This window comes from Hippichthys cyanospilos, chromosome 6 (assembly GCF_059441005.1).
Source record: "Hippichthys cyanospilos isolate Australia breed blue-spotted pipefish chromosome 6, RoL_Hcya_1.0, whole genome shotgun sequence".
NCBI classification, from domain to species: domain Eukaryota; kingdom Metazoa; phylum Chordata; class Actinopteri; order Syngnathiformes; family Syngnathidae; genus Hippichthys; species Hippichthys cyanospilos.
In genome coordinates this window covers 1,554,998-1,579,232 of record NC_142374.1, presented here as the reverse complement: position 1 = coordinate 1,579,232, position 24,235 = coordinate 1,554,998, and the positions used below count along the sequence as shown (strand labels likewise).

The 24,235-nt window shown below is 39.2% G+C and overlaps 2 protein-coding genes across 7 annotated transcripts in view; one reads left to right on the top strand and one right to left on the bottom strand.

Annotated features, from left to right (window-relative positions):
• Positions 1-24,235, bottom strand: part of plcg2 (phospholipase C, gamma 2) — a 209,121-nt gene that overhangs the window by 61,958 nt on the left and 122,928 nt on the right. The gene's annotated exons all lie outside the window — the stretch shown is intronic.
• LOC148421817 (anoctamin-1-like) overlaps positions 1-24,235 on the top strand; it is a 109,169-nt gene that overhangs the window by 80,016 nt on the left and 4,918 nt on the right. The window contains exons 14-23 of one of the 5 annotated variants that reach the window (XM_088418165.1): positions 1,594-1,662; positions 1,775-1,976; positions 5,275-5,386; positions 5,513-5,570; positions 6,147-6,247; positions 7,609-7,751; positions 12,468-12,620; positions 18,793-18,845; positions 21,188-21,372; positions 23,275-23,380. In XM_088418165.1, coding sequence (XP_088274291.1) covers positions 1,594-1,662; positions 1,775-1,976; positions 5,275-5,386; positions 5,513-5,570; positions 6,147-6,247; positions 7,609-7,751; positions 12,468-12,620; positions 18,793-18,845; positions 21,188-21,372; positions 23,275-23,380 — 1,182 coding nt within the window. Of the gene's footprint in view, positions 1-1,593; positions 1,663-1,774; positions 1,977-5,274; positions 5,387-5,512; positions 5,571-6,146; positions 6,248-7,608; positions 7,752-12,467; positions 12,621-13,981; positions 14,087-14,162; positions 15,160-17,701; positions 17,997-18,792; positions 18,846-21,187; positions 21,373-23,274; positions 23,381-24,235 lie in introns of those variants that run through there. The other 4 variants (XM_088418166.1, XM_088418168.1, XM_088418169.1 and 1 more) reach the window with 4 other exon arrangements.

The window sequence follows — 24,235 nt, the reverse complement described above, 5'->3', positions numbered from 1 at the left end:
TGAGACCATGGTCGTCAGTTGGAAAAGGGTGACATGGCCTACCCGGTTCGGGGATGAGGTCTGCCACAAGCGGAGGAGTTACAAGTACCTTGTTCACGAGTGAGGGTGGAACGGGAGATCAACAGGCGGATCAGTGTATCAGCTGTGCTGTGGACCCTGTCGTGTTGAAGAGAGAGCTGAGCCAAATAGCCAAGCAGGAGGAGGACCAGGATCTCAAGCCAATGGTGGGTCCATGGAAGCAAGAGGCCATTCTTGGAAGCCATGATGGGACTCTCTGTTGGCCTATGGAGCAAAATTACTTTTCTATGCCTGGATGGTGTGTGGAAGTGGTGAAGCATGCATAGACGGAACCAGTCTCCTGACAAGAGTTATGGCAAGTATTGTTTTCCAGCACTCTGAGGGAAAAAGTACTGAAAGCATGCCATGGTGGCAATGGATCAGGACATTTTGACAGTACAAAGACCCTCTGAAGGTTGAGGCTAGGAATTCAACTGGTGCCAGAATTGATGGGTTGTGGAGGACGTTTGCCAGCAGTGTGACCAATGTGTATTCTATATAGTGAGTCAAGATTGGTTGCAGGCATTACTTCAGCAACTAGGAATGGTAGCTGCTATGGGTTGCTGTGAACATTATGGGTCCTTTCTCTGTGATGGAAAGAGGAACCTGGTATTGCTCTGTGTAATGAATTATTTCACCGAGTGGGTGGAAGGATACACATTGTCAGTACAGGAAACCGCGACAGTGGCGAAGTGCCAGAAGCACTAATTGGAGAGCGTGTTCAGCCAGTTTGGGACAGCAGATATTCTACAGTGACCAGGGCAGAAAAATTGAATCTAAGGTTTTCAAGGCCCCCCTAGGTGACTCTATGAGCTAAGTTGTCCAGAGCTTTATGCCCCTGGTGGGTTCACCCATGGCAAACAGCTCATAGATCCCTTATGGAGAATAACACAATTGGATTGCGTTTACCATGTCCAGACAGGGGTCACCGGGCCGCACCTCTGGAGCCAGACATAGCCCTCTCCCATGGGCTCAGTACCTGAGGGAGGGGACCTTGCCGCCGTTTCCCGGCTGCCAAGGAAATCTGGGAAAATGGAATGTCATATTGCTGGTGAGGAATGAGCCTGAACTGGTGTGGGAGGCGGAAAATTACTAGATATAGTCAGAGTCGCCTCCACACACACCTGGGGTTCTGGTATCGGTCCAACTCGAGAGGTGTTGGACTCTCTTCCACTCTGGAGTTGCCCGCTGTGAAAGGGGCAGAGCAGGTGTGGGAATGCCAGCTTTGTGCTTGTACATTGGGGTTTACACCATTGGATGAGAGGATAGCCTCTTCTCCTTTGGGTGGGGGGACGGGTCCTACCTGTTGTTTTTACGGTACTGACATGCATGAAAATTTTCACACATTAGGTCTGGCTAAATCATCGATATTTAATGAAATTACATATAGATTTATTGCAATTTTCCTGCAATTTTTGAGGCCATATTTCTACAAAGAAGTTCTGGCTATTCTATTGCTATTATGTTCCACAGACTGCCTCTAATTACAGTGCACTTATTGAAATCCACATTTTCAATAGGTTTTGTCTTTCTCAGATAGAAAAGCTGACATGTCGAGATCGCCTTCCTGCCTACCTGACTAATATTGTCACGATGTTGTTGATGGTAAGGAATAATAATAATAATTTGTTATTGGTCGTGATATACAGTATGTTTCCATATAGTACAGTTTACATTGTACCTTGTACCTTGTGTCTTTTACCTTCTATGTTGTCAGATTGGTGTTACATTTGCCATTGTATTTGGTGTGATTCTATACCGGATCTCCACAAAAGCTGCTCTTCATATGAGCTCCAATCCAGTCACACGGAACCATGTACAACTTACTGTCAAAACAACAGCAGCCATTATCAACCTTGTGGTTATCCTTATATTGGATGAGGTGTATGGAGCTGTGGCACAATGGCTCACGGCTTTAGGTAAGTGGAATAAAATAACTGAACCAGTTATAGCAGACATGGGCGAAGTAAGGCCCAGGGGCCACATCTGGCCAAGCCACAGTCTCTGACTGAGCCTGAAAGTGTACCATGAAGTCAAAGTAAAATGAAAACTGCTTGATTTTATGTGCTCACAGGGACATTAGTACAAGAAAGGTTGTGAGCAAGATCAAGAGTCTGCAGTGTTGCCAACTTAGCTGTTTTCATTATGTTTCATGAATTTTACGAGTAAAGGTGAGCAGTTTGTTGGTAGAAAATGAAGACAACCCTTAAAGAAATGACAAACTAAGCATGATAAAGCAAGGGTATTCTACAATTGTTTTAATCGTCAGAGGGGAGCAGACTGTCACAGACGAATCCACCATTTTGCTGACTAATGTAGAAACTGTTATATACTTAGTTGGTACCTGTTGTGGCAAAAATTCCCGAACCCGCTGGTGGAAACCAGCAGTAAGGGATGCTTCCTGAAGAAGGAGGACCATTTTGGGCTATGCGACTCCAAATTTGGCTGACAGGTACCGTCTGACCAAGCAGAGCGCAGTTTTGTTGTTTCTCAAGGCAAAAGCAAAAGGCAAAAGGGTAAAGCACTGGAAAACAACTTCCGGGCACCTTGAAAAAAATTCTGGTCCACCATTCGGTGTCTCAGGATCGGGAAGCAGTGCACTTTTAACAGTCGGTATACTGAAGGTGGGATGCTGCTGACCTCAACTCATAACATTGTGAGCCGGTGGGTAAAATACTTCGAAGACCTCCTCAATTCCACCTACTCGTCTTCCTTTGAGGAGGAAGATTCTAGAAACTCCAAGGTAGGCTCTCCTATCTCTGAAGCTAAAGTCACTGATGTGATCAAAAAACTCAAATGGTTAAATCAAAAATTGGCAATGCTCTGAGGGTAGATTAAATTCAGCAAGAGTGGAAGATGTTCGGTTTGGCAATGTCAGCATTGCATCTCTGCTTTTTACAGATGATGTTTGTTGGTGTCTATTATGTTGTTTTGTTTTAATTCGTTATTCTTAACGATGTGGTACTTTGTGTTGTATTTGGGGTAGGCGTGTTAGTTAAATGTCCGTGTTTGTTAATTCTCCTGCATGTTCAGATATCAGAAGGTGGAATACGCACACACACACACACACACACACACACACACACACATTTATATATATATATATATATATATATATATATATATATATATAGCTAGGGTCATTGGTCCTATGGCGAGGCTATTTTGTTGTTATTAAAAGGGGGTGGGATTAAATAAATTTTACTTCTTTCCACTCCTTTTCAGACATGGGGACAATACTTCCTTTTTTCTTTTACTCATTTTGATGGTGTCTGCCGTGCGACTGAATATATAGTCGGCCCCCGGTTTACGAACACCTTCTTTTACGAACATTTCGACTTACGAGCGTGGACTGCGGAGTTTTTTGTCCCCTACTTACGCACAAACCTTCCGTCTTATGAACAATACGACATGCCGAGCAGTTACGGCCATACTCACGATCCATGCGTGCGCCTACTTCGTATTTTTTTTTTTATTATCTCCTGCTTCGTTTCTATTGTCATCATCCTCTTACTTCTTCCTTTACCGCCACTAGCAATTTTAGAAGCCTTGTCTAACAGATAAAGTCTTCACAACATTCCTTCCTTCCGTTTTTCACTCATTTTCTCTCCTTCCTTCCGTCCCGACCAGCTGTGCCATCAAGCTAGATGAAGGCGTTCGACCAATAGCATATCGGCATCTCCATGACTGACACCGTGACTGAAACAGTGACTGTGACATTGTAAGAACAATAGCATATCAGCGTTTAAGTGTCATGCGTGAGCAGATGATTTCGTTGAAGTAGTAAAACGATGTCAATTGTACGTACACATTGACTGGCAACGCGTGGTTAAATCAGAGACAAAACCATCACGTATTTAAAACACATTTAAAATTAGTACCATAACCTACTGTGTAGTTAATTTAATTAACATGGATACACAAAGGATAAATGACATTTTCCTCTGGGGCGACGTGATTTGAGCTGAGTGGAGACCGAGGTGAGCAGAGACCAACCCGCAGAATTTATTTATTTATTTTCTTAAACAAGAACTTTTCTCAAACTAAAACATATCACCGGCGATTTCCTTCTCTTTAATCCATAATAGAAGAAGCCTCTCCATTTTGTTGTCGAGCGAGGTCCGTCCCCCGGCAAGGAAAGTCTTGCCCTTAGAAGATTGCCGAGCGGTTCCGTCCATACTCACGAGCAAGGTTAACCATGCGTGCTCCTCCTTCGTATTTTTTTTATTATCTCCTGCTTGGTTTCTATTGTCATCATCCTCTTACTTCTTCCTTTACCGCCACTTGCAATTTTAGAAGCCATGTCTAACAGATAAAGTTTGCAAAGTCTTCACAACATTCCTTCCTTCCGTTTTTGACTCATTTTCTCTCCTTCCTTCCGTCCCGACCAGCTGTGCCATCAAGCTAGATAAAGCCATTCGGCCAATAGCATATAGGCATTTCTGTGATTGACGTGACGCCAGCCAATAGCATCTCCGTGACTGACTCTGTGACTGACACCGTGACTGAGACAGTGACTGTGACATTGTCAGAGCAATAGCGTTCAACGTTGCCGTGACCAGCATCGTCTATTGATTTTGTTGACGCAGCAGAGCGAAAATATCTGAACTAATACAATGGCCGGCATGTCAGATTGTTCGTAAGACGAAAGGTTTGCACGTAAGTGGGGGACAAAAAAACTCCGTGGCCCACGCTCCTAAGTCGAAATGTTCGTAAAAGAGGATGTTCGTAAACCGGTTGCCGACTGTACTAACAGTACTTACCAAATTATAATAATAGTATTTACGTGACAGTGCAGTACAGTACAGTACAATAGTGCAATTATGACTGAACGCAGTTCAGATAGAATGTATCACTGTCGGGGTAAAATTACATAATAGACTTATTTTACGAATTTCAAGAGACAAAAATAGTCCAAGGCAGTTTGCAATTAACAGAAAGGTAATAGATACATAAATCTTGCTTTTCAGTTAATTTCAGGAGAGAGAGTTTGAGATTTTGTTTCATTAAAGGAAATCTATGTAATCTACTATTGTCTTTGATTGAAGCACAATTTTTTCAGTGAACTCCATTGCAATGATCCTGATCACCGCATAAACTATACACATTACACCTTCAACTGCCTTGTCTACATATTGGTAGCAAACTGGAGACCACCACTGACATAAATTAAATGTAGGGGAAACATTGAAAACTAAAGTCTGTTTTTCATTTTAGAGGTTCCAAAAACTGACAAGATTTTTGAAGAAAGACTCATATTTAAGACCTTTATTCTGAAGTTTGTCAATGCTTTCACACCAATCATCTACATTGCTTTCTTCAGAGGAAGGTTAGTGTTGTTTTGTTGTTGTTGTTTTTTTACTTTTCATGTTTTCGTTTGTTTCATTTAGTAGAGCTTAAAACTGAATAATCGTTTTAGGATTAAACATAATGCTTTTCTTGTCTTTGCTATTAGGCTGGTTGGGCGACCAGGCAGCTATTTGTATGTGTTTGAATCCTACAGAATGGAAGAGGTAAGCCAATTACTCTGGAAACATTTACTATAGTATGTGAATGAAAGGAGCCTAAGTTGGTTGGCAAGACGGAAACGTTTAGACTAAATATAGTCGGACTCACTTCCCCAGACAGCTTAGGTTCTGGTATCAGTCGTCTTGAGAGCACCCACGATGAGATGCGCAGAGCAGGTATGGACATACTTATGGCCCTCTGACTCAGCCTAAATATTGGGGTTCCCCCCTAATGAACGAGAGGGTAGCTTTCCTCCGCCTTTGGGTGGTGGGATGGGTCCTGATTGTTTTTTGTGCCTATGTATGAAGCAGCAGTTCAGAGTACCCTCTCTTTTTGGAATCCTTAGAGATTGTTCTGGATAGTGCTCCCTCTTGGGACTCCTTCACCCTGCTCACATGGGCAATGTGAAACCTAGAAGGAGCTACTGAGACCTCGAAGGATATATTTGGAAGGAAGATACCCCTAACCCTAATTACCTGATTTTACTCAAGTGGTGTTCTGATCTTGGAATTCTTTGCTTGTCTTGGATTCCGTAATGTAGATTTGGTCTGCTGTTTCACTATCTGATTCTGAATTCACAGTGTACTCATGGAGGCTGTCTGATGGAGTTGTGTATTCAGCTAAGTATCACCATGTTGGGGAAGCAGCTTATTCAGAACAATCTTTTTGAGATTGGAATACCGTAAGTTTTCATCAATTGTTGATTTTAGTAAACGAAGTAAAATTATATTTGGCTTTTAAACATTTTATGCACTGAGGTTTTCACTTGAATGTATTTATTCTGGCAAGATATTGTTGACCGACTGCTCACTGTTAATTACAAGAATACTGGGGTGTAACAGTATGCAGACACTGCCAAGCAATCATGCAATAGCATACGTACACAGACCTTAAATATATAAAAAATATCTTGAAAACTAGATCCTTCAATAAAACAATATGAGTATTAAGTTACTTTAAAGGGATTGTGTGTAAAATTTAGACAGTTTTTCATTACGGCCAGCAGGAGTTGCTGCAGGTGTTGCATTTACCATTGTCTGTAGCTATAACAAACATGGCTCAGAGAAGTGCCACACCCATGTAATATAATTTGATGATAACTAGACATATGATTATATTTAAAACATACTGGTGGTTATTAAGAACACATGCAATTTTAGGTTTTTGACATTTAAAATAATTTAATTTGTTCCTTTTTAATGAAAAACAGTCAAAATCTTACACGTGGTCCCTTTAAAGCAGTGCTTCTCCATTATATTTCGCCTACCCCCCCCCCCCCCCCCCCCACACACACACACACACACACACACACTCTACGCACTGACTTTAAATTAGATTACACTCCGAGTTGAAAAGATGGATAATGACTACTGCTACTCAATAGCACTGGAGTAACGCATGTGCAAACGTTACATAGAGTCCTCAGTCACGGTGTGGTCCGCATCATTTTTCAGACCTGATCTGTCGACTAAATGAGACTCCAGTTGTCAGCTTGGTGTTTAGAGAGCCTAAGGCAGACTTTGCATTTGTATTAAACTGACCTAATATAGTAGACTCAATTGAATAGGAGCTAGTCTTCCAAGTCATAGCATTTTGGCATTTTATTGAAAGTTGACAGCTGAGCGATGCATGGTTTGTGCACATTCAGTTGACATGCCCACAACGTTTGAGAGGAGTCGCTATTTTGAAGCCTCATTTCACTTTTTTTTTTCTTCTAATCATTCGATTTTGACAGGCTTGTATTAACAATACTCCTTCCTGTGATATCACCTTAAAAAAATATGTATTTTCACGTCACAAGGATTCTAAAGATTAGATGAATATCTGAGTGCAAATGGATCATATATTTTTCTGATGGCTTGCCAGTCCAGACAAATAAATACAGTATTGTGAACTAGTATAGACAGCTTTTGTGAAATGATGTCAATCTTAACAAATCCTTGTCAAATTTTACTTCAATGAATGCAAAACAATATATTTCTAACTGTAAACATTACAATAGCAAATTATTTCAATTTTCATGTGTATTTTTACCTTCCTCAGCAAGCTTAAAAAGCTTATTCGCTACATACAATCAAAACAAGGCACTTTTCAAGAAGAAGAAGGACATAAGAAGTTGCAGAGATATGAAACCGACCACTTCCTGGAGCCATTTTCAGGGTTAACACCAGAATATATGGAAATGAGTGAGTACCGCATATGTTAATGTGTTGTTTTTTCTTTTTAAATAATGTACATATGCACAAATGGCCTTTGTTAGTCTAATGTTCACCACTAGTGACTATTCAAAGAACTTTGTTTGGAACAAAAGATATTATCACAAAATTAAAGCTTCCTGTTTACTTACATAATAATAATAATAATAATAATAATAATAATACAAATAACAATGATAATAATAACGATAATAACGTGGTCCCTTGCTACTTCGCTCATTGCCGATCGCGCCCTCGGTGCATCGCGGATTCTTATTCATTTAAAAAAAAAAAACCTATATTCCTGATAGATACGCTATAAAGGTTTCCTGCATGCCAGACAGACGAGATAACTATAAATTCACTTACCATGGACACTCTTGGCTGTCCAACTACTGCAGTACACATATTTACTTAAATCTTAAATTTTTAAACCTTATACAGTAACTGTACAGTAACTGTAAGTTTAAACTGCAGTAGTCTCACAAAGAGCCACAGTCAGTCAGATAGTGGCACCTGGAAGTCTAATTAAAGTGAAGTCTTGTAGCAAATATGATAACAATCACATTATACACTTGAAATTCCAATTTATTACAAAAGAAATACAGTCAGCCCCCTGCTTACGAGCATCCTGATTTGCGAACATTCCGCCTTACGAGCGTGGATCAGGGAGAATTTTGTCCTCCGCTTACGAGCAAACCTCTCGTCTTGCGAGCATTCCGTCAAACCAGCCATTGAGTATGTAGAAATGTTCTCGCCTAACTGCGTCAATATATTCAGCAGTTGCGTCATCTACAATCATTAATAGATACTTATGGCGGTAACGTGAACGCTATTGGTCTTACAATCTCACACTGACTGTCTCACTCACGGTGTCTAAATATATTACCATTTAAGTGTAGTGTTTGTACAGCTAAAGGGAAAAACAGCTGACATGAAATTAAATGTGCCGATTGCAGGACAAAGAATTGTCATTGGTTTAAATGTGTGGTTTTTTTTTTAATTAATTGTCAATACATTCCAACCGTTTAAAAAAAAGTGCGAATAATTATCAGTCAGTCAAGGAGACGCCAATATGCTATTGGTCGATTAAGGTCACCCGGTCTCACTCACGGAGATGCTATTGGCCGGCGTCACACGTCAATCACAGAAATGCCGATATGCTATTGGCCGAACGCCTTTATCTAGCTTGATGGGACAGGATGGAAGGAAGTAGACAAAATGAGTGAAAAACGGAATGTTTTGAAGACTTTGCAAACTTTATCTGTTAGACATAGCTTCTAAAATTACTAGCAGCGGTAAAGGAAGAAATAAGAGGATGATGTTTTAGTATCTCCGTGATTTGCACCATGACTGAAAGAGTTACTGTAACACTGTAAGACCAATAGCCTATATGCGTTGCCGTATCAACTCAAGAGGTTAATCTCTGCACCTTGTTACGGCTGGTTTTACAGTGCCATATAATGGTTGCTTGACAAAACTGCATGTCATGTTAGTCGGCGACCTCCCGACATGCTTTGGGACAGCGCCATTCTTGCAATTCTGTGAGTTGTAACCAACGGTGAACTGACGCTCGAACAAGCCATAAGTGTGATGCCTAGTAAATGCAACACACACAACCTCCCCTCCGCTTCACCCAGCTCAATTCACGTCGGGAAAAACAGCTGACATGAAATTAAGTGTGCCGATTGCAGGACAAAAAATCGTCACAGATTTAAATGTGTTTTAATCAATAAGATGTCAATACATTCCAACCGTTTAAAAAAAAAGTGCAAATAATTATCAGTCAGTCAAGGAGACGCCAATATGCTATTGGTCGATTAAGGTCACCCGGTCTCACTCACGGAGATGCTATTGGCCGGTGTCACACGTCAATCACAGAAGTGCCGATATGCTATTGGCCGAACGCCTTTATCTAGCTTGATGGCACAGCTGGTTGGGATGGAAGGAAGTAGAGAAAACCCTGACTGAAAAAGTTACTTTGACACTGTAAGACCAATAGCATATCTGATTTACCGTATTGACTTAGAGCATTCATCTCTGCTCATCTCTGCTTATCTCAGCACAAGTCACCTCTTTCCAAAGGTAAAAGTCATTTATCCTTTGTATTTGTTATTTAATGCAACTGTACAGTAGATTATGTCACTTAATATTAATTTATGTATACAGCGTGATGATTTTACCTAAGGCTTCTGCGCGCGTTGCACGCACTCACGAATTAACATGGGTTTGGATTGCCCGCTATACGAGCAATTCGAGATACGAGCGTAGCCGCTGAACGGATTAAGTTCGTAACCCGGGGGCCCACTGTATTGGTAAAAGTCCGATTTCCAAAGCTGTGCATTTTATTTTTAAACCTTATTCAGTAACTGTACAGTAACTGTAAGTTTAAACTGCAGTAGTCTCACAAAGAGCCACAGTCAGATAGTGACACCTGGAAGTCTAATTAAAGTGAAGTCTTGTAGCAAACATGATAACAATCACATTATACACTTGAAATTCCAATTTATTACAAAAGAAATATTGGTAAAAGTCCGATTTCCAAAGCTGTGCATTTCTCCATTCCTGTCAGTTCTTTTGTAATAAATTGTAGTTTGAAGCGTACACTGTGATTGTTATCATGTTTATTACAGGCTTCACTTTAATTAGACTTCCGGGTGCTGCTAATATGACTGCAGCTCTTCGCCCTACAGCAAAATGGATCGGCAGGGATAACAGTAAAGCTACTGTATAAGGTTTAATAATCAAAGATTTAAGTAAATTAATGTACTACAGTAATATTTGTGTTAAATGTATATAGTATAGGACGGCTCAGTGTGCAATGGATAGCACGTCTGCCTCACAGTTAAAGGGACCCAAGTTCGAATCCATAGTATATCTATAGTATAGTAGAATGTAGTATGTAAGACTTCTCATCGCGAGAGGGTTTCAGTCCCCATTAACCGCAAAAAAAGAGGGATCACTACAGTAATAATGTTTTTAAATATATTTTAGCTCTAGTAGTTGATACAGTTGTACCTCACCTTATGAAATTAATTTGAAGTCATTTCACAATGTGAATTTTTCACATGTAGAGTCACTTCTTACATATAAATAGCCTAATCCGTTCCAAGCTCCCAAAAATGCTCCAAGGCTTTTAACCAAATAATATTAATTAGAAAAATGCATCAAAAATGGTAAGAAATACATATTAGAATTACTGTACATTAGTGCATAATAATCATGGAATTCAAAGTACATCATGTAAAGAATAATAAAATACACTCCTAAACCACTTAAATTATTCATATTAATTGTAGCAGCTGACTGCTCCTATACAGCTATTCACTTATTTGCGCTGGTGTGTTGGTGGTGAGTGAAGACACTTTTAGGTCATTTTGTACATTTTTTATTTTACTGTTATGTAGGCATAATTTACAAGTCCACGGGAACAATAAAATTTGTTTTTGGAATATTTTGTGCATGTACGTCTACTTAAGTTTAGTTAAGTAATAAACTTTAAGTAAACTTCGGTGCAAAATACTAGTGTCTCATTTGTGGGCAAGCCGGCATATTCATTAAATATAAAAATGAATTAAAAAAAACTGCAAAAAAAAAATGGACATCATGGGTTTTGATGCCATATTACATTACTGTCTTGTTTGGGCGAGCTCTGGTGTCTCTTTATTATACACAAACAAATTTCGCCTTTCAGATCCTGAATTTTCTATCGTAACTAGAGACAATATTTTTACGAAGAGGTGTTTCATAACTTGAATTTTTTTGTAACTCGAGGTGTAAGTAGAGGTACTACTGTATTTACAAAATATTTTCGGTGAGGAATGTTACGAGTGTTCACTCTTCACCAACAATATGCAACAGTAAAAATGGTTGAAATGGTTGAATAGGTAAATAATAAATGTTGCATAATGTTATTAATTACTGTAAAAGTATCGAAATCCTTCACTTGTCAGATAATGATCCTCAAGGAAGATATTAAGGACTTAACTCAGTAAATTTGCGAATTTCCTTTGTCATACTCTTTGAATTAGAGTCCTTGGTGATTCATATTTAAAAAGATTGTAACAGATCTAAAAAGCAGCACATAGTGACTTATCATGCATAAATCATATTTGTCAAACCCTAACCCTATGGGAATGGGGGCGTGGAAGAGAGGGGGCATGTTGGTTGCATAAATCTTACATCAACATTGATTTCACTGTTAAGTACATGGTCCAAGTAACAATGATCCACACGGTTCACGTTTTAGTCTGAATTCCCCCCACAGTTTTTGGTCTGCATCACATTGACAATAAAAATTCTCCAATGATTGTTCATAAAACAGCAGTAGCCTTGTCCTTGGATCAAAGGAAGACCAACTCAGAATGCATGAGGTCCCAACATTCTATCCTAAGCCCTTATGGCCCAGAGAAGGGGACCGGGGGAAGTAAATGAAACAGAAGGCCACAAGAAATATTTCTCTTATGCAATTGTTTGGAGATAGGACTTTCTTTCATCTCACCATAAACACATATTAACTTAGATTATGTCTTCTTTGAGCAGATGCAGCTCTTAATTTACACGATACACAGTATCTTCCCACCCTCACCTTAACTTTACAAGATCAAAGTTGCATTCAATAGGATTCCAAAAAGATAATCATCAATCAAACAATTTACTGAGTATTAATTTTGTTAATGTATCTATTGTTTTGTTTTTTCCTCCCAGTTATCCAGTTTGGTTTTGTTACATTATTTGTGGCATCGTTTCCTTTGGCTCCATTGTTTGCTCTACTCAACAACATAATTGAAATACGACTTGATGCAAAGAAATTTGTGACTGAATTACGAAGACCCGTAGCAGCGAGAGCCAAAGACATTGGTTTGTTATCTATCTATCTATCTATCTATCTATCTATCTATCTATCTATCTATCTATCTATCTATCTATCTATCTATCTGTCTGTCTGTCTGTCTGTCTGTCTGTCTGTCTGTCTGTCTGTCTGTCTGTCTGTCTGTCTGTCTGTCTGTCTATCTATCTATCTATCTATCTATCTATCTATCTATCTATCTATCTATCTATCTATCTATCTATCTATCTATCTATCTATCTATCTATCTATCTATCTATCTATCTTCCAACCTTGCTTGACTCCTACTCAACTCCACACACACATCTCTTCCAACCTTGCTTGACTCCTACTCAACTCCACACACACATCTCCTCATACTCCATCATGCAAGGGTGCCATTAAAATTCTTTGAACTCTTGTGTGGTATTTTGTCCAACCCCTTTGATTTGTATATCAAAGGCATTTTACATCAACGGTAAGGCATTGAAAGAAGACACAAGGGAGCTGAAAATTCGCCAATTGTAGATACAACTCCTGGGTGGGGGTCGATTACAACTCCGTCTTGTAGGAGTGCCCATGTCCCTCATGCACGCTTGTTTGGTTAGACACAAAGGGAGACCAGGAGAAGAGTACCCATCAGACTCATGAAACTCATACATGCTTGTTAGATAGATGCGAAGGGAGACCAGGAGAGGGCAGCCCTGCAGCGGAGCGTTGTAAATCTCTTACCTTGATTTATTTTATAGTGAATTGGAATTTCAAGTGTAAACTCAGATTGTTGACATGTTTGGTCATCTATATAGACTTCACTCTAATTAGACTTTCAGGCACTGCTAATTCTGAATAACCGCAGCTCTCCGTGAAACTACATCCAAAGGGATGGGAAGTGAAGAGATAACAGTACAGTTACTGTATAAGTTTAATAATTTGAAATCTAAGTAAATATGTGTACTTCAGCAGTTCGGCACCCAAGGAGTGCCTATGTTAAGTGCATTTATAGTTAACTCATCTGTCTAGGCAACCTTCACAGTGCATCACTCTCTGAATAATAGTTTTTTTTTAATGATTGAAAATAAATCTGTGATGCACTGAAGGCGCAAAGTAGTGAGGGATCACTGTATGTGTATATATGTATATATACACTGCTCACAAAAATTAAAGGAGCACTTTAAAAACACATGAAGTTTCCACATGAAGTTGGATATCTATACAAATGACTGGGCAATGTCTTAGGAAAAAAAGAATGCCAAGTCTTTTAACGGAAATAAAATTTTTCAGCCTACACAGGGGTTAATTGTGTAGACACCATAAAATCAGAGTGAAATGAAGATGTGGCAGGCTAGTCAATTTTTTCCAAAACTTAATTTCTGCAACTCAAAATGCTTTTCAGTTTCTTGTGTGGCACCCATGAGTTTGTATGCATGCTTGACAACGTCGCGGCATGCTCCTAATGAGTCGACGGATGGTGTCTTGTGGCATTTCCTCCCAGATCCATGTGAGGGCATGTTCTATTAGGTTTAGGTCAGGGATCGTGATGGCCATTCAATTGTTTCAATTCCTTCATCCTCCAGGTACTGTCTGCATACTCTTGCCACGTGAGGCCAGGCATTGTCGTGCATTAGGAGGAAACCAGGATCTACTGCACCAGGATAGGGTCTGACAACGGGTTCAAGGATTTCATCTTGATACCTTATGGCAGTCATACCACCATTTCCTAGGCAGTACAGGTCTGTGCGTCCCTCCATGGATATGCTTCCCCAGACCATTACTGACCCACTACCAAACCTGTCATGATGAACGACAGTGCATGCAGCATAACATTCTCCTTGTCTTCTCCAGACTCTTTTACGCTTATCACAGGTGCTCAGGGTGAACCTGCTCTCGTCTGAGAAAAGTACAAGGCGCCAGTGGCGGACTTGCCAATTCTGGTGTTCTTAAGCAAATGCCAGTTGAGCTCCACGGTGCTGGGTAGTGAACTCAGGGCCCACTACAGGACGTTGGTTCCTCGGGCCACCTTCATGAAGTCTGTTCCTGATTGTTTGGGTCAAGACATTCTCACCAGTGGCCCTCTGGAGGTCATTCTGTAGGGCACAAGCAGTGCTCAGCCTGTTCTGCCCTGAACAAAGGAGCAGGTATCGGTCCTGCTGAGGGGTTGAGAACCTTCTATGGCCCTGTCCAACTCTCCGAGAATAACCACCGGTCTCCTGAAATCTCCTCCATGTTCTGGAGCTTTTGCTAAGAAACACATTAAACCTTCTTGCTGCAGCACGTGTGGGTGTGCCATCCTGGAGAAGTTGGACAACCTGTGCAACTTTTATCGGGTTAAGGAATCGCCTCATCCTGCCAGTAGAGATAATTACGCAAGCCAAAATCAGCACGAGTGGAAAACCAGCCAAAAAAGATCGAGGGAGAAACTTGAAGTCACCTCCACATGTAAAACCAGTCCTGTTTTTAGGGTTTTCTAATTGTTGCCACTGAATTGCACCTGTCGTTAATTCCATGAACACCAATACAGCTGAAATTGATTAACCAGGCCCTTAACCAACCAGAAAATTATCGGACAGGTTTAATTAAATTCATGCTAGGCACAATAAAATAAAAGTGTTCCTTTGATTTTTGTGAGCAGTGTGTATATATATATATATATATATATATATATATATATATATATATATATATATATATATATATATACACAGTGGGCCCCCGTGTTACGAACTTAATCCGTTCAGCGGCTACGCTCATAACTCGAACTGCTCGTATGACGGGCAATCCAAACCTATGTTAATTCGTGAATGCGTGCAACGCGTGCAAAAACCTTAGGTAAAAACATCATGACTTTATACACATATTAAAAATGAGTAACATAACATACTGTACAGTTAAATTAAATAACATAAATATACAAAGGAAAAATGACATTTACCTTTGGGGGCGACGTGATTTGAGCTGGGTGGAGGCAGAGACCAACCCGCAGAATTTATTGATTTATTTTCTTAAACGGGAACTTCAAACTAGAACATATCACCGGCGATTTCCTTCTCTTTAATCCATAATAGAAGAAGCCTCTCAATTTTGTTGTCGATCGAGGTCCGTCCCCCGGCAAGGAAAGTCTTGCCCTTAGAAGATTGCCGAGCGGTTACGGCCATACTCATGAGCCATGCGTGCGCCTCCTTCGTATTTTTTATTTTTTTTTATTATCTCCTGCTTGGTTTCTATTGTCATCATCCTCTAACTTCTTCCTCTACCGCCACTAGCATTTTTAGAAGCCATGTCTAACAGATAAAGTTTGCAAAGTCTTAACAACATTCCTTCCTTCCGTTTTTGACTGATTTTCTCTCCTTCCTTCCGTCCCGACCAGCTGTGCCATCAAGTTAGATGAAGGCGTTCGGCCAATAGCATATCTGCATCTCGGTGACTAACACCGTGACTGAAACAGTGACTGTGACATTGTAAGAGCAATAGCATATCAGCATTACCGTGTCATGCATGAGCAGATGCTTTCGTTAATGTAGCAAAGCGAGGTCAATTGTACGTACACACTGACTGGCAACATGTGGCGAAATCATAGTTAAAACCATCAAGAATTTACAAACATATTTAAAATTAGTACCAAAATCTACTGTACAGTTGATTTAATTAACATAAATATACAAAGGAAAAATGACATTTACCTTTGGGGCGACGTGACTTGAGCTGGGTGGAGGCGGAGGGGAGCAGAGACCAACCCGCAGAATTTATTTAATTATTTTCTTGAACAAGAACTTTTCTTATCACCGGCGATTTCCTTCTCTTTAATCCATAATAGAACAAGCCTCTCCATTTTGTTGTCGACCGAGGTCTGTCCCCCGGCAAGGAAAGTCTTGCCCTTAGAAGATTTCCGAGCGGTTACGGCCCTACTCACGAGCAAGGTTAACTATGTGTGCTCCTCCTTCGTATTTTTTTATTATCTCCTGCTTGGTTTCTATTGTCATCATCCTCTTACTTCTTCCTTTACCGCCACTTGCAATTTTAGAAGCCATGTCTAACAGATAAAGTTTGCAAAGTCTTCACAACATTCCTTCCTTCCGTTTTTGACTCATTTTCTCTTCTTCCTTCCGTCCCGACCAGCTGTGCCATCAAGCTAGATAAAGGCGTCCGGCCAATAGCATATTGGCATTTCTGTGATTGACGTGACGCCGGCCAATAGCATCTCCGTGAGACCGTGACTGACACCGTGACTGAGACAGTGACTGTGACATTGTAAGAGCAATATCGTTTAACGTTGCCGTGACAAGCTTCAACTACTGATATTGATGACGTGGCAAAGCGAAAATATATGAACAAATACAATGGCCGGCATGTCAGATTACTCGTAAGGCGAAAGGTCTGTGCGTAAGTGGGGGACAAAAAACTCCGCGGACCACGCTCGTAAGTCGAAATGTTTGTACAAGAGGATGTTCGACTGTGTGTATATATATATATATATATATATATATATATATATATATATATATATATATATTATTATGGGCCCCTGTGTTACGAGATTAATCCACTCCGTAGTAGGGCTCGTAAGGCGAATTCACTGTATGACGGGCAATCCAAACCTTTGTTAAATAGCTGATGCGTTTAGAACCCCAGGTAAAAACATCAAAATTGTACATACATATTAAAAATTGGTACCAAAATAGGATAGTAAGGGCTACGTATATATATAACACGCGCAAAGTGAAATCTATGAAGTAGCCAGCTTTATTTTTTTTTATTATTTTTGGATGCAATATTAAATTAGAGAATAAAACCAAAAAATCAAAACCTGTTTTAAATCTCCAAATTTGTTTAAAACAATCATTTTAGTATAGTAACACAGAGTTGGAAACTGTCACTCTCATGTTTCACAGTCCCAGCTTTGCCTCGTCGTCCTGAACCCGCACATTGTAATGAGCTGCTGTCAATCTCTTTCTTCTTCTGAGCAAGAAGATTTTTATAAACGGATATGCCCGGACATCGAATTAAAGTGAAGCCTCTTATATCATAACAATACACTTGAAATTTCAATGTATTATAAAAGAAATAAAAGTCAGATTTCCAAAGCTGCGCATTTCTCCTTTGCTGTCTGTCTACATAGTGTGCGCGTTTGCTCTTGGCACGCCTACGAGTCACGTGATCGGCTCTCAGAGACCAAGCTGTCGTTCGCACATGGCAGTTTAGAGGAGAGACACAGGAGAGACGAAAGCAAGCTTTTGGATCCTCTTGCCTTTTGTAATAAATTGACAAGTGAAAAACCAATACAGTACAGCGTCAATATTTTATTTCGAGACAACAGTAAAACACCTGCGCCATTCAGGATTCAGAGCACAAATAGTCGAATAGTCATTCTTCTCTGTATGCCCTGTAACGACTGGCAACCAGTTAATCGCATCCTCCGCTTACTGCCTGAAGACAGCTGTGATAGGCACCAGTGTCAGCGGTCCTCATGAGGATAAGCAGCTATGGATAGATTTTTTTTATTTATTTATTTTTAGTTTATCTGCATATGTGTTCAGGAACAAGAAAAAAAAGAAAGGAAACAAAGAAAAGAAAACTACTATTTCATGCCATTTAACGTAAAATGTTTGTTTGGATAAAAAGGGGACCAAAACAAAAGTTATTTTATTTTATCTTTTTTTTTTTTTTAAATATATAGTTATTCACAACAATACGTAATTACAGTTGACCGCCGTCGTTTGCTGGGAATTGGGACCACACCAGCACGCATAGCAAAATTCTACAAATACCAACTGTTGCACAGTGTGATTTTACCAGTCTGGCCCCTTTGAAAAATAGATTTTCCTACATGTGGCCCCTGAGCTAAAATGATAAGCAAAACATAGAACAGTGCTGCTTTCATCTCAAGCTAATTATGATGCTATGCCATTACCTAAAAAGAACAATTCACACAAAACGTTCTGATTATATTGCTGAACCACAATTACTGTCCAGGTTGCTTCTGCAATTCTGGATTCATTTTGCTTTGAGATTATTGCTGCCAAAGGAGGTTCGTGGTTCAGGTTATCACATATGTTTTCCACCTTGCACAATCTCATTTACATGTTGTGTTTCATGAAAACAATGAAACATAAGTTTTTCATGTGGTGTTAAAAGAAAATGTTCTATTGCCTTGACTTGCAGACTGCAGAAATCCAGATATTAAATACATATTTTACACTATTTCCGTAGGAATATGGTACAACATCTTAAGAGGAGTTGCCAAAGTGGCTGTCATTATCAATGTAAGTAAAACCAATAACTTAAATTCATTCCAACAGTATTATTTATATATTTATTAATTGTAATTGAAATCCCTCTTGTGAAGTTTATCTATAATAGAATGTGAACTCACATTGATTACCTTTGTATAATATTTTGTTGCATGATGTAATGTGCTATGTCAAATTTCTTCCAGCAAGATTATTTTTTTCTTTCAAATGCCATTTTCTTAGTTCATTACATATTGCCCGCCATCGAACATTTAAAAAACATACTTCAAATTTTGAAATTCAAATCATCTTGTACAAAAGGCGCTGACATTTTTTTTCTGAAATTTTTTATATCATTTCCTTTACTGCATTCTACTTTTACCTTTTTTTAATTATTAACTTTGTAAACAAACTAGTTGACCGGCTGAGTGTCAAAAATGGTGTGATGATGTCACTCATGCGTCAACTTTATTCCAGTCAGTCTTTGGGATTGTGCAATCACACAAAAATAGGCAAAGCAGCTTTACCATACAAAATGCAACTCAGTGTTCTTCACACTGTACATGCCAATACACAACACCAATAAGCATTTACAAACAAAACAAAGCACAGAAAACAAAAGTAGCTTACCGAAGTAAGCCACATTCACTAATAATCGAAAGATTTAATTGTTATTATTACATGAACACAATGGTGTATGAGTGTATACATCTGAGCCAAGCAATAATGTATTTGTTTGGCATTGACGGTCAAAATAGCAACACAGAAGTCCACCCATCTGTTTTCTACCAGAAAACTGACATTTCACCAGACACGTCTTTTTGCTGGTCCGACATTCGTCAGTCCCACCCCCTTTTCGTCATCGTCAGTCTGTTATTTTTGTCGAGCCAGGCAAAATTGTAATAATCAGTCCGACAGTGTATTTTTGCCCACCCTTCCGCCACCACTAGAGGGTGAAGTTAGCATTTTTTTTCTATTCCGTCATTGTATCTTGCCCACCCTTCCTTCGCCACTAGAGGGAGAAATTTGACTTTCTTTTTGTAGTCCTTTGTTCGTTAGGCGCTGATCTACTTCTGTTTGCATTTGTAGGGGCCACTGTTTATTTCTGTAATTATTATTGCATAAGTAGTCAATGGGTGGCGGAATAGGTGGGCGGGGTAGGGTTTGAGGAGATAATTAGGAACATATTTAAGGACAGGTGTGTTGGCAGCACGGTGATGGGTGACGGGGAGATCACAACACACACAACGAATCCAAAGACATTGCTAAAGGCAAGAACGCAAGGAAAACCCCACACCACCACACAACTAAACCGTTCAATACTATACATAACTAGAAAATGTGCAATTCCTGAAGAAATTGCGTGTGAAGGAGAAACTGTTGATGGTTTGGGAGTTGAAAAGTGGAATGATGTGGAACGTTTGAGTGGTGTGAACCTGTGAAGAAATATGAATAATACAAAGTTGAAAAACTGAAAAAAGTTGAACTGTGGAATGATGTGAATCTGTGAAAAAGATTTCAAGTTTCAACTTTTCATCGTTTTCCTACAATTTAAGTTTTTCTACCATAAAAATTGCCTAATGTTAAGTGGAGTGCTCTTCCTACTTCCTTTTGATGCTTTCACGGTTTCAACAATTCCTGTGTCCCCATGGCTCAGTGGTAGAGTTGTTGTATTTCCACTTCAAGTTCGTGGGTTTGAGCCCAGGTTGAGTCTTTTCACACAGTTTTTTTTTTCATTTTATTCAGTTTTTTTCATTCGTTTCGACTCCTTCCCAGTTCATCCAATTCATGCCATTCAAACTTCATATCATTCCACATATTCATGTGAAGTGCTTTTGTATTTTTCAAGTTTCAACTATTCATTGTTTTCCTACAATTCAAGTTTTTTTGTACTATTCACATTTACAGTATTTGGCCTATTCAAACTGTTCTTACTTTCATCTTACTTTTCATTCCAAAGTTCAACTTTTTTCAGTTTTTTAACTTTGTATTATTCATAGTTCTTCACAGATTTACGTTCAAACATACTTCATACTTTATTTAAAACTTTCACACTGTTGATATGTGTCGTGGCGCCATGGCCCAGTGGTAGAGTTGTCGCCTTAGAGTGAAAAATTCCCTGTTTCAATCCCCGGTTCGGGCACTCTTGTTTCACATTTACAGTTATTTTTTCTGTTCTGTTCTACTTTTTTTTTTTATTCAAACCATTCAAACATTCCGTTTTTTTTCCAGTTTTTTAACATTGTAGTATTCATATTTTACACTCAACACTGCCTTACATACACAAAGGCATTGTTTAGCAATTATTATCAATATGACTCCTTTTTGGTCCCACCTCTTTGAATATCACCTTTAACAAAACCTGTAATTCCTAGGCATTCGTCATCTCCTTCACATCAGACTTCATTCCTCGAATGGTCTACCAGTACATGTACAGCCCCGATGGCACCATGCATGGATTCGTCAACCATACTCTCTCCTATTTTAATGTCAGCGACTTCCAGGATGGGAAAGAGCCCATTGATCCAATGCACCTAGGCTATGCAGTTGAGATATGCAGGTGGGAAATCAATCTGACTCACTTCACGGTTGGTATTGCAAAAAAGAACCGGAAATTAAATGTAATACAGTGAGCCCCCGGTTTACAAACTCTCGGTTTTACGAATTTTTCATCTTAGGAACGTGGACCGCGGCGTTTTTTGTCCCCCTTTTGCGCACAAACCTTTCATCTTATGAACAATTCAACATACCGGTCAGTGTGTCCACACTATTTTTCTCGCTTTGCTACATACAGAAAAATAACTATTCTCGCATCTCACGGAAACGTAGATATGCTATTGGTCTTATAAGTTCACTGTCACGGTCTCAGTCACGTTCTCATTCACGGAGATGCCGATATGCTATTGGTCGATTAAGGTCACAGTCACGGTCTCATTTACGGAGATGCCGATATGCTATTGGTCGATTAAGGTCACAGTCATGGTCTCAGTCACGGAGATGCCGATATGCTATTGGTCGATTAAGGTCACAGTCACGGTCTCAGTCACGGAGATGCGGATATGCTATTGGCCGGCGTCACGTCAATCACAGAAATGCCAATATGCTATTGGCCGAACGCCTTCATCTAGCTTGATGGCAGAGCCGGTCGGTGTGTTGTGAAGACTTTGCAAACTTTATCTGTTAGACATGGCTTCTAAAATTGCAAGTGGTGGTAAAGGAAGAAGTAAGAGGATGATGACAATAGAAACCAAGCAGGAGATGATAAAAAAAATACGAAGGAGGCGCACGCATAGTTAACTTTGCTAGTGAGTATGGCCGTAACCGCTCGACAATCGGTACAATTCTCAAGAACAAGGAAACCATTAAAGCAAGCAAGTCTTCTAAGGGCATGACTTTCCTTGCCAGGTGACGACCTCGGTCAACAACAAAATGGGGAGGCTTCTTCTTGTATGGATGAAAAAGAAGGAAATCGCCGGTGATGTTTTTGTTTAAAAAAAGTTCTCGTTTAAAAATAAGTTCTCGTTTTAAAAAAAGTTCACGTTTAAACAAAAAAAGTCATTGTTTGAAAAAAGTCCTCGTTTGAAAAAAGTTCTCGTTTAAGAACAAAAAAAAATCTGCGGGTTCGTCTCTGCTCCCCTCCACCTCCACCCACCACCAGCTCAAGTCACGTAGCCCCAAAGGTAAATGTTATTTTTCCTTTGTATATATATATATATATATATATATATATATATATATATATATATATATATATATATATATATATATATATATATATATATATGTTATTTAATTTAACTGTACACTAGATTATGTTACTAATTTTTAATATGTGTATAAAGTCGTGATGTTTTTACCTACGTTTTTTTGCACACGTTGCACGCATTCACTAATTAACATAGGTTTGGATTGCCCGTCATATGAGCAATTTGGGTTACGAGCATAGCTGCTAAACGGATTAAGTTCGTAACACGGGGGTCCACTGTACTTCAGTCAAGGTCTATATTTCTCCATTCGGCAAAATTATGCCAATCCATAAAATTAGTGAGTACTTCTATTAATAATATGATGAATCCTTAATCAGTTACCAAAATTACTGTTAACGATATGTAAAAAGAGTATTTTTGTGGGGTAAATTTTCAAAATGTATAAACCTACATTTCATTCTTGAGAGAAAAAAGAGGAATGGTTTTATTCTTCAAAGTAAAATAAATGAATACACAAATGGCAAATTTGTTTGCGCAACCATTGAATTATTAAAGTAGCAGTCATAGGGTCTACAGGTAAATCACTGTGAGATTGGTGAATCTAAGGGGGTACTTGAGAATGTCTGGGTGGAATGAACAAGTTCCAACAAATAGTTCTGCTAACTAAGGATTTCATGTTGATGACATGACATAGCTGTTAAATATATGTGAAAAACATTAACAAAATGTACTTTTTATTATTATTATTTTCTTAGATACAAGGACTACAGAGAACCACCCTGGTCAACAACTCCATATGACCTTTCAAGGACATTTTGGGCCGTACTGGCTATTCGACTGGCCTTTGTAATCATTTTTCAGGTAATATGTTTACGGGAATAATCATATTATGGGATCAGGCTTCTTGTTCCGAGTGGTCAGGATTGGGCACCCATTGGAGAGTGAGGATAACAAGCCGGTGACTCGGAGAGGTGACCGAACAAATGCGATGTAGCTCTCCTTCAGAATGAATGAGAGCTGGCAATAAGCTTACTGTGCCACTCACAAAATCACGATCACACCATTTCATCCATGATACATATCATATAAACATTTCACCTGTGTGTGAAAACATTCTTGCATTTTATGGACTGTACAGGATTTTGTGACTTTTTAAGAAAGTCAACACGGCTTCAATCAATTTTTTTTTAATTTCAAATCCATTGTAGTGGTGTAAAAAGGTGAAAAAAAAGGACACTTTTAAAATATTCTCTGAGATACTGTAACTCTTCTGTCCTAAACACTGCATTCTGATTGATATTGTGTATTTTGCAAAATCTACCTTTTTTTTAGAGGGTGGTCCTTCTGTCATTGGCTGTCACCTGAACATGAAATAACAGTTGCTAAGAGGTCAGGTTAAAAAAACAATCATGGTTCACCTGTTTTTGGAGTGATGTTTGCAAGTTGATCTGATTGGTTGTTATCCGAGCATTGAACAGGTGTGTTGGCATTTTAAACCAACTGCAGGAGGTAACACACCTGCATAATAGAAGTGGATTTTGCTTAATTCATACTCAAAACTGCAGTATTAATCAGAATGTTGTGTTTACCCTAGTGGGGTTGCACAAAACATTTTACAAAGAAAAATGTAGAGGTTGACTTCCCATTGAAATTGTGTCAGAAAATGTTAGGGGAGTGCACAAGACTCCAGGGGATTAATCCAAATAAAGAAAAACA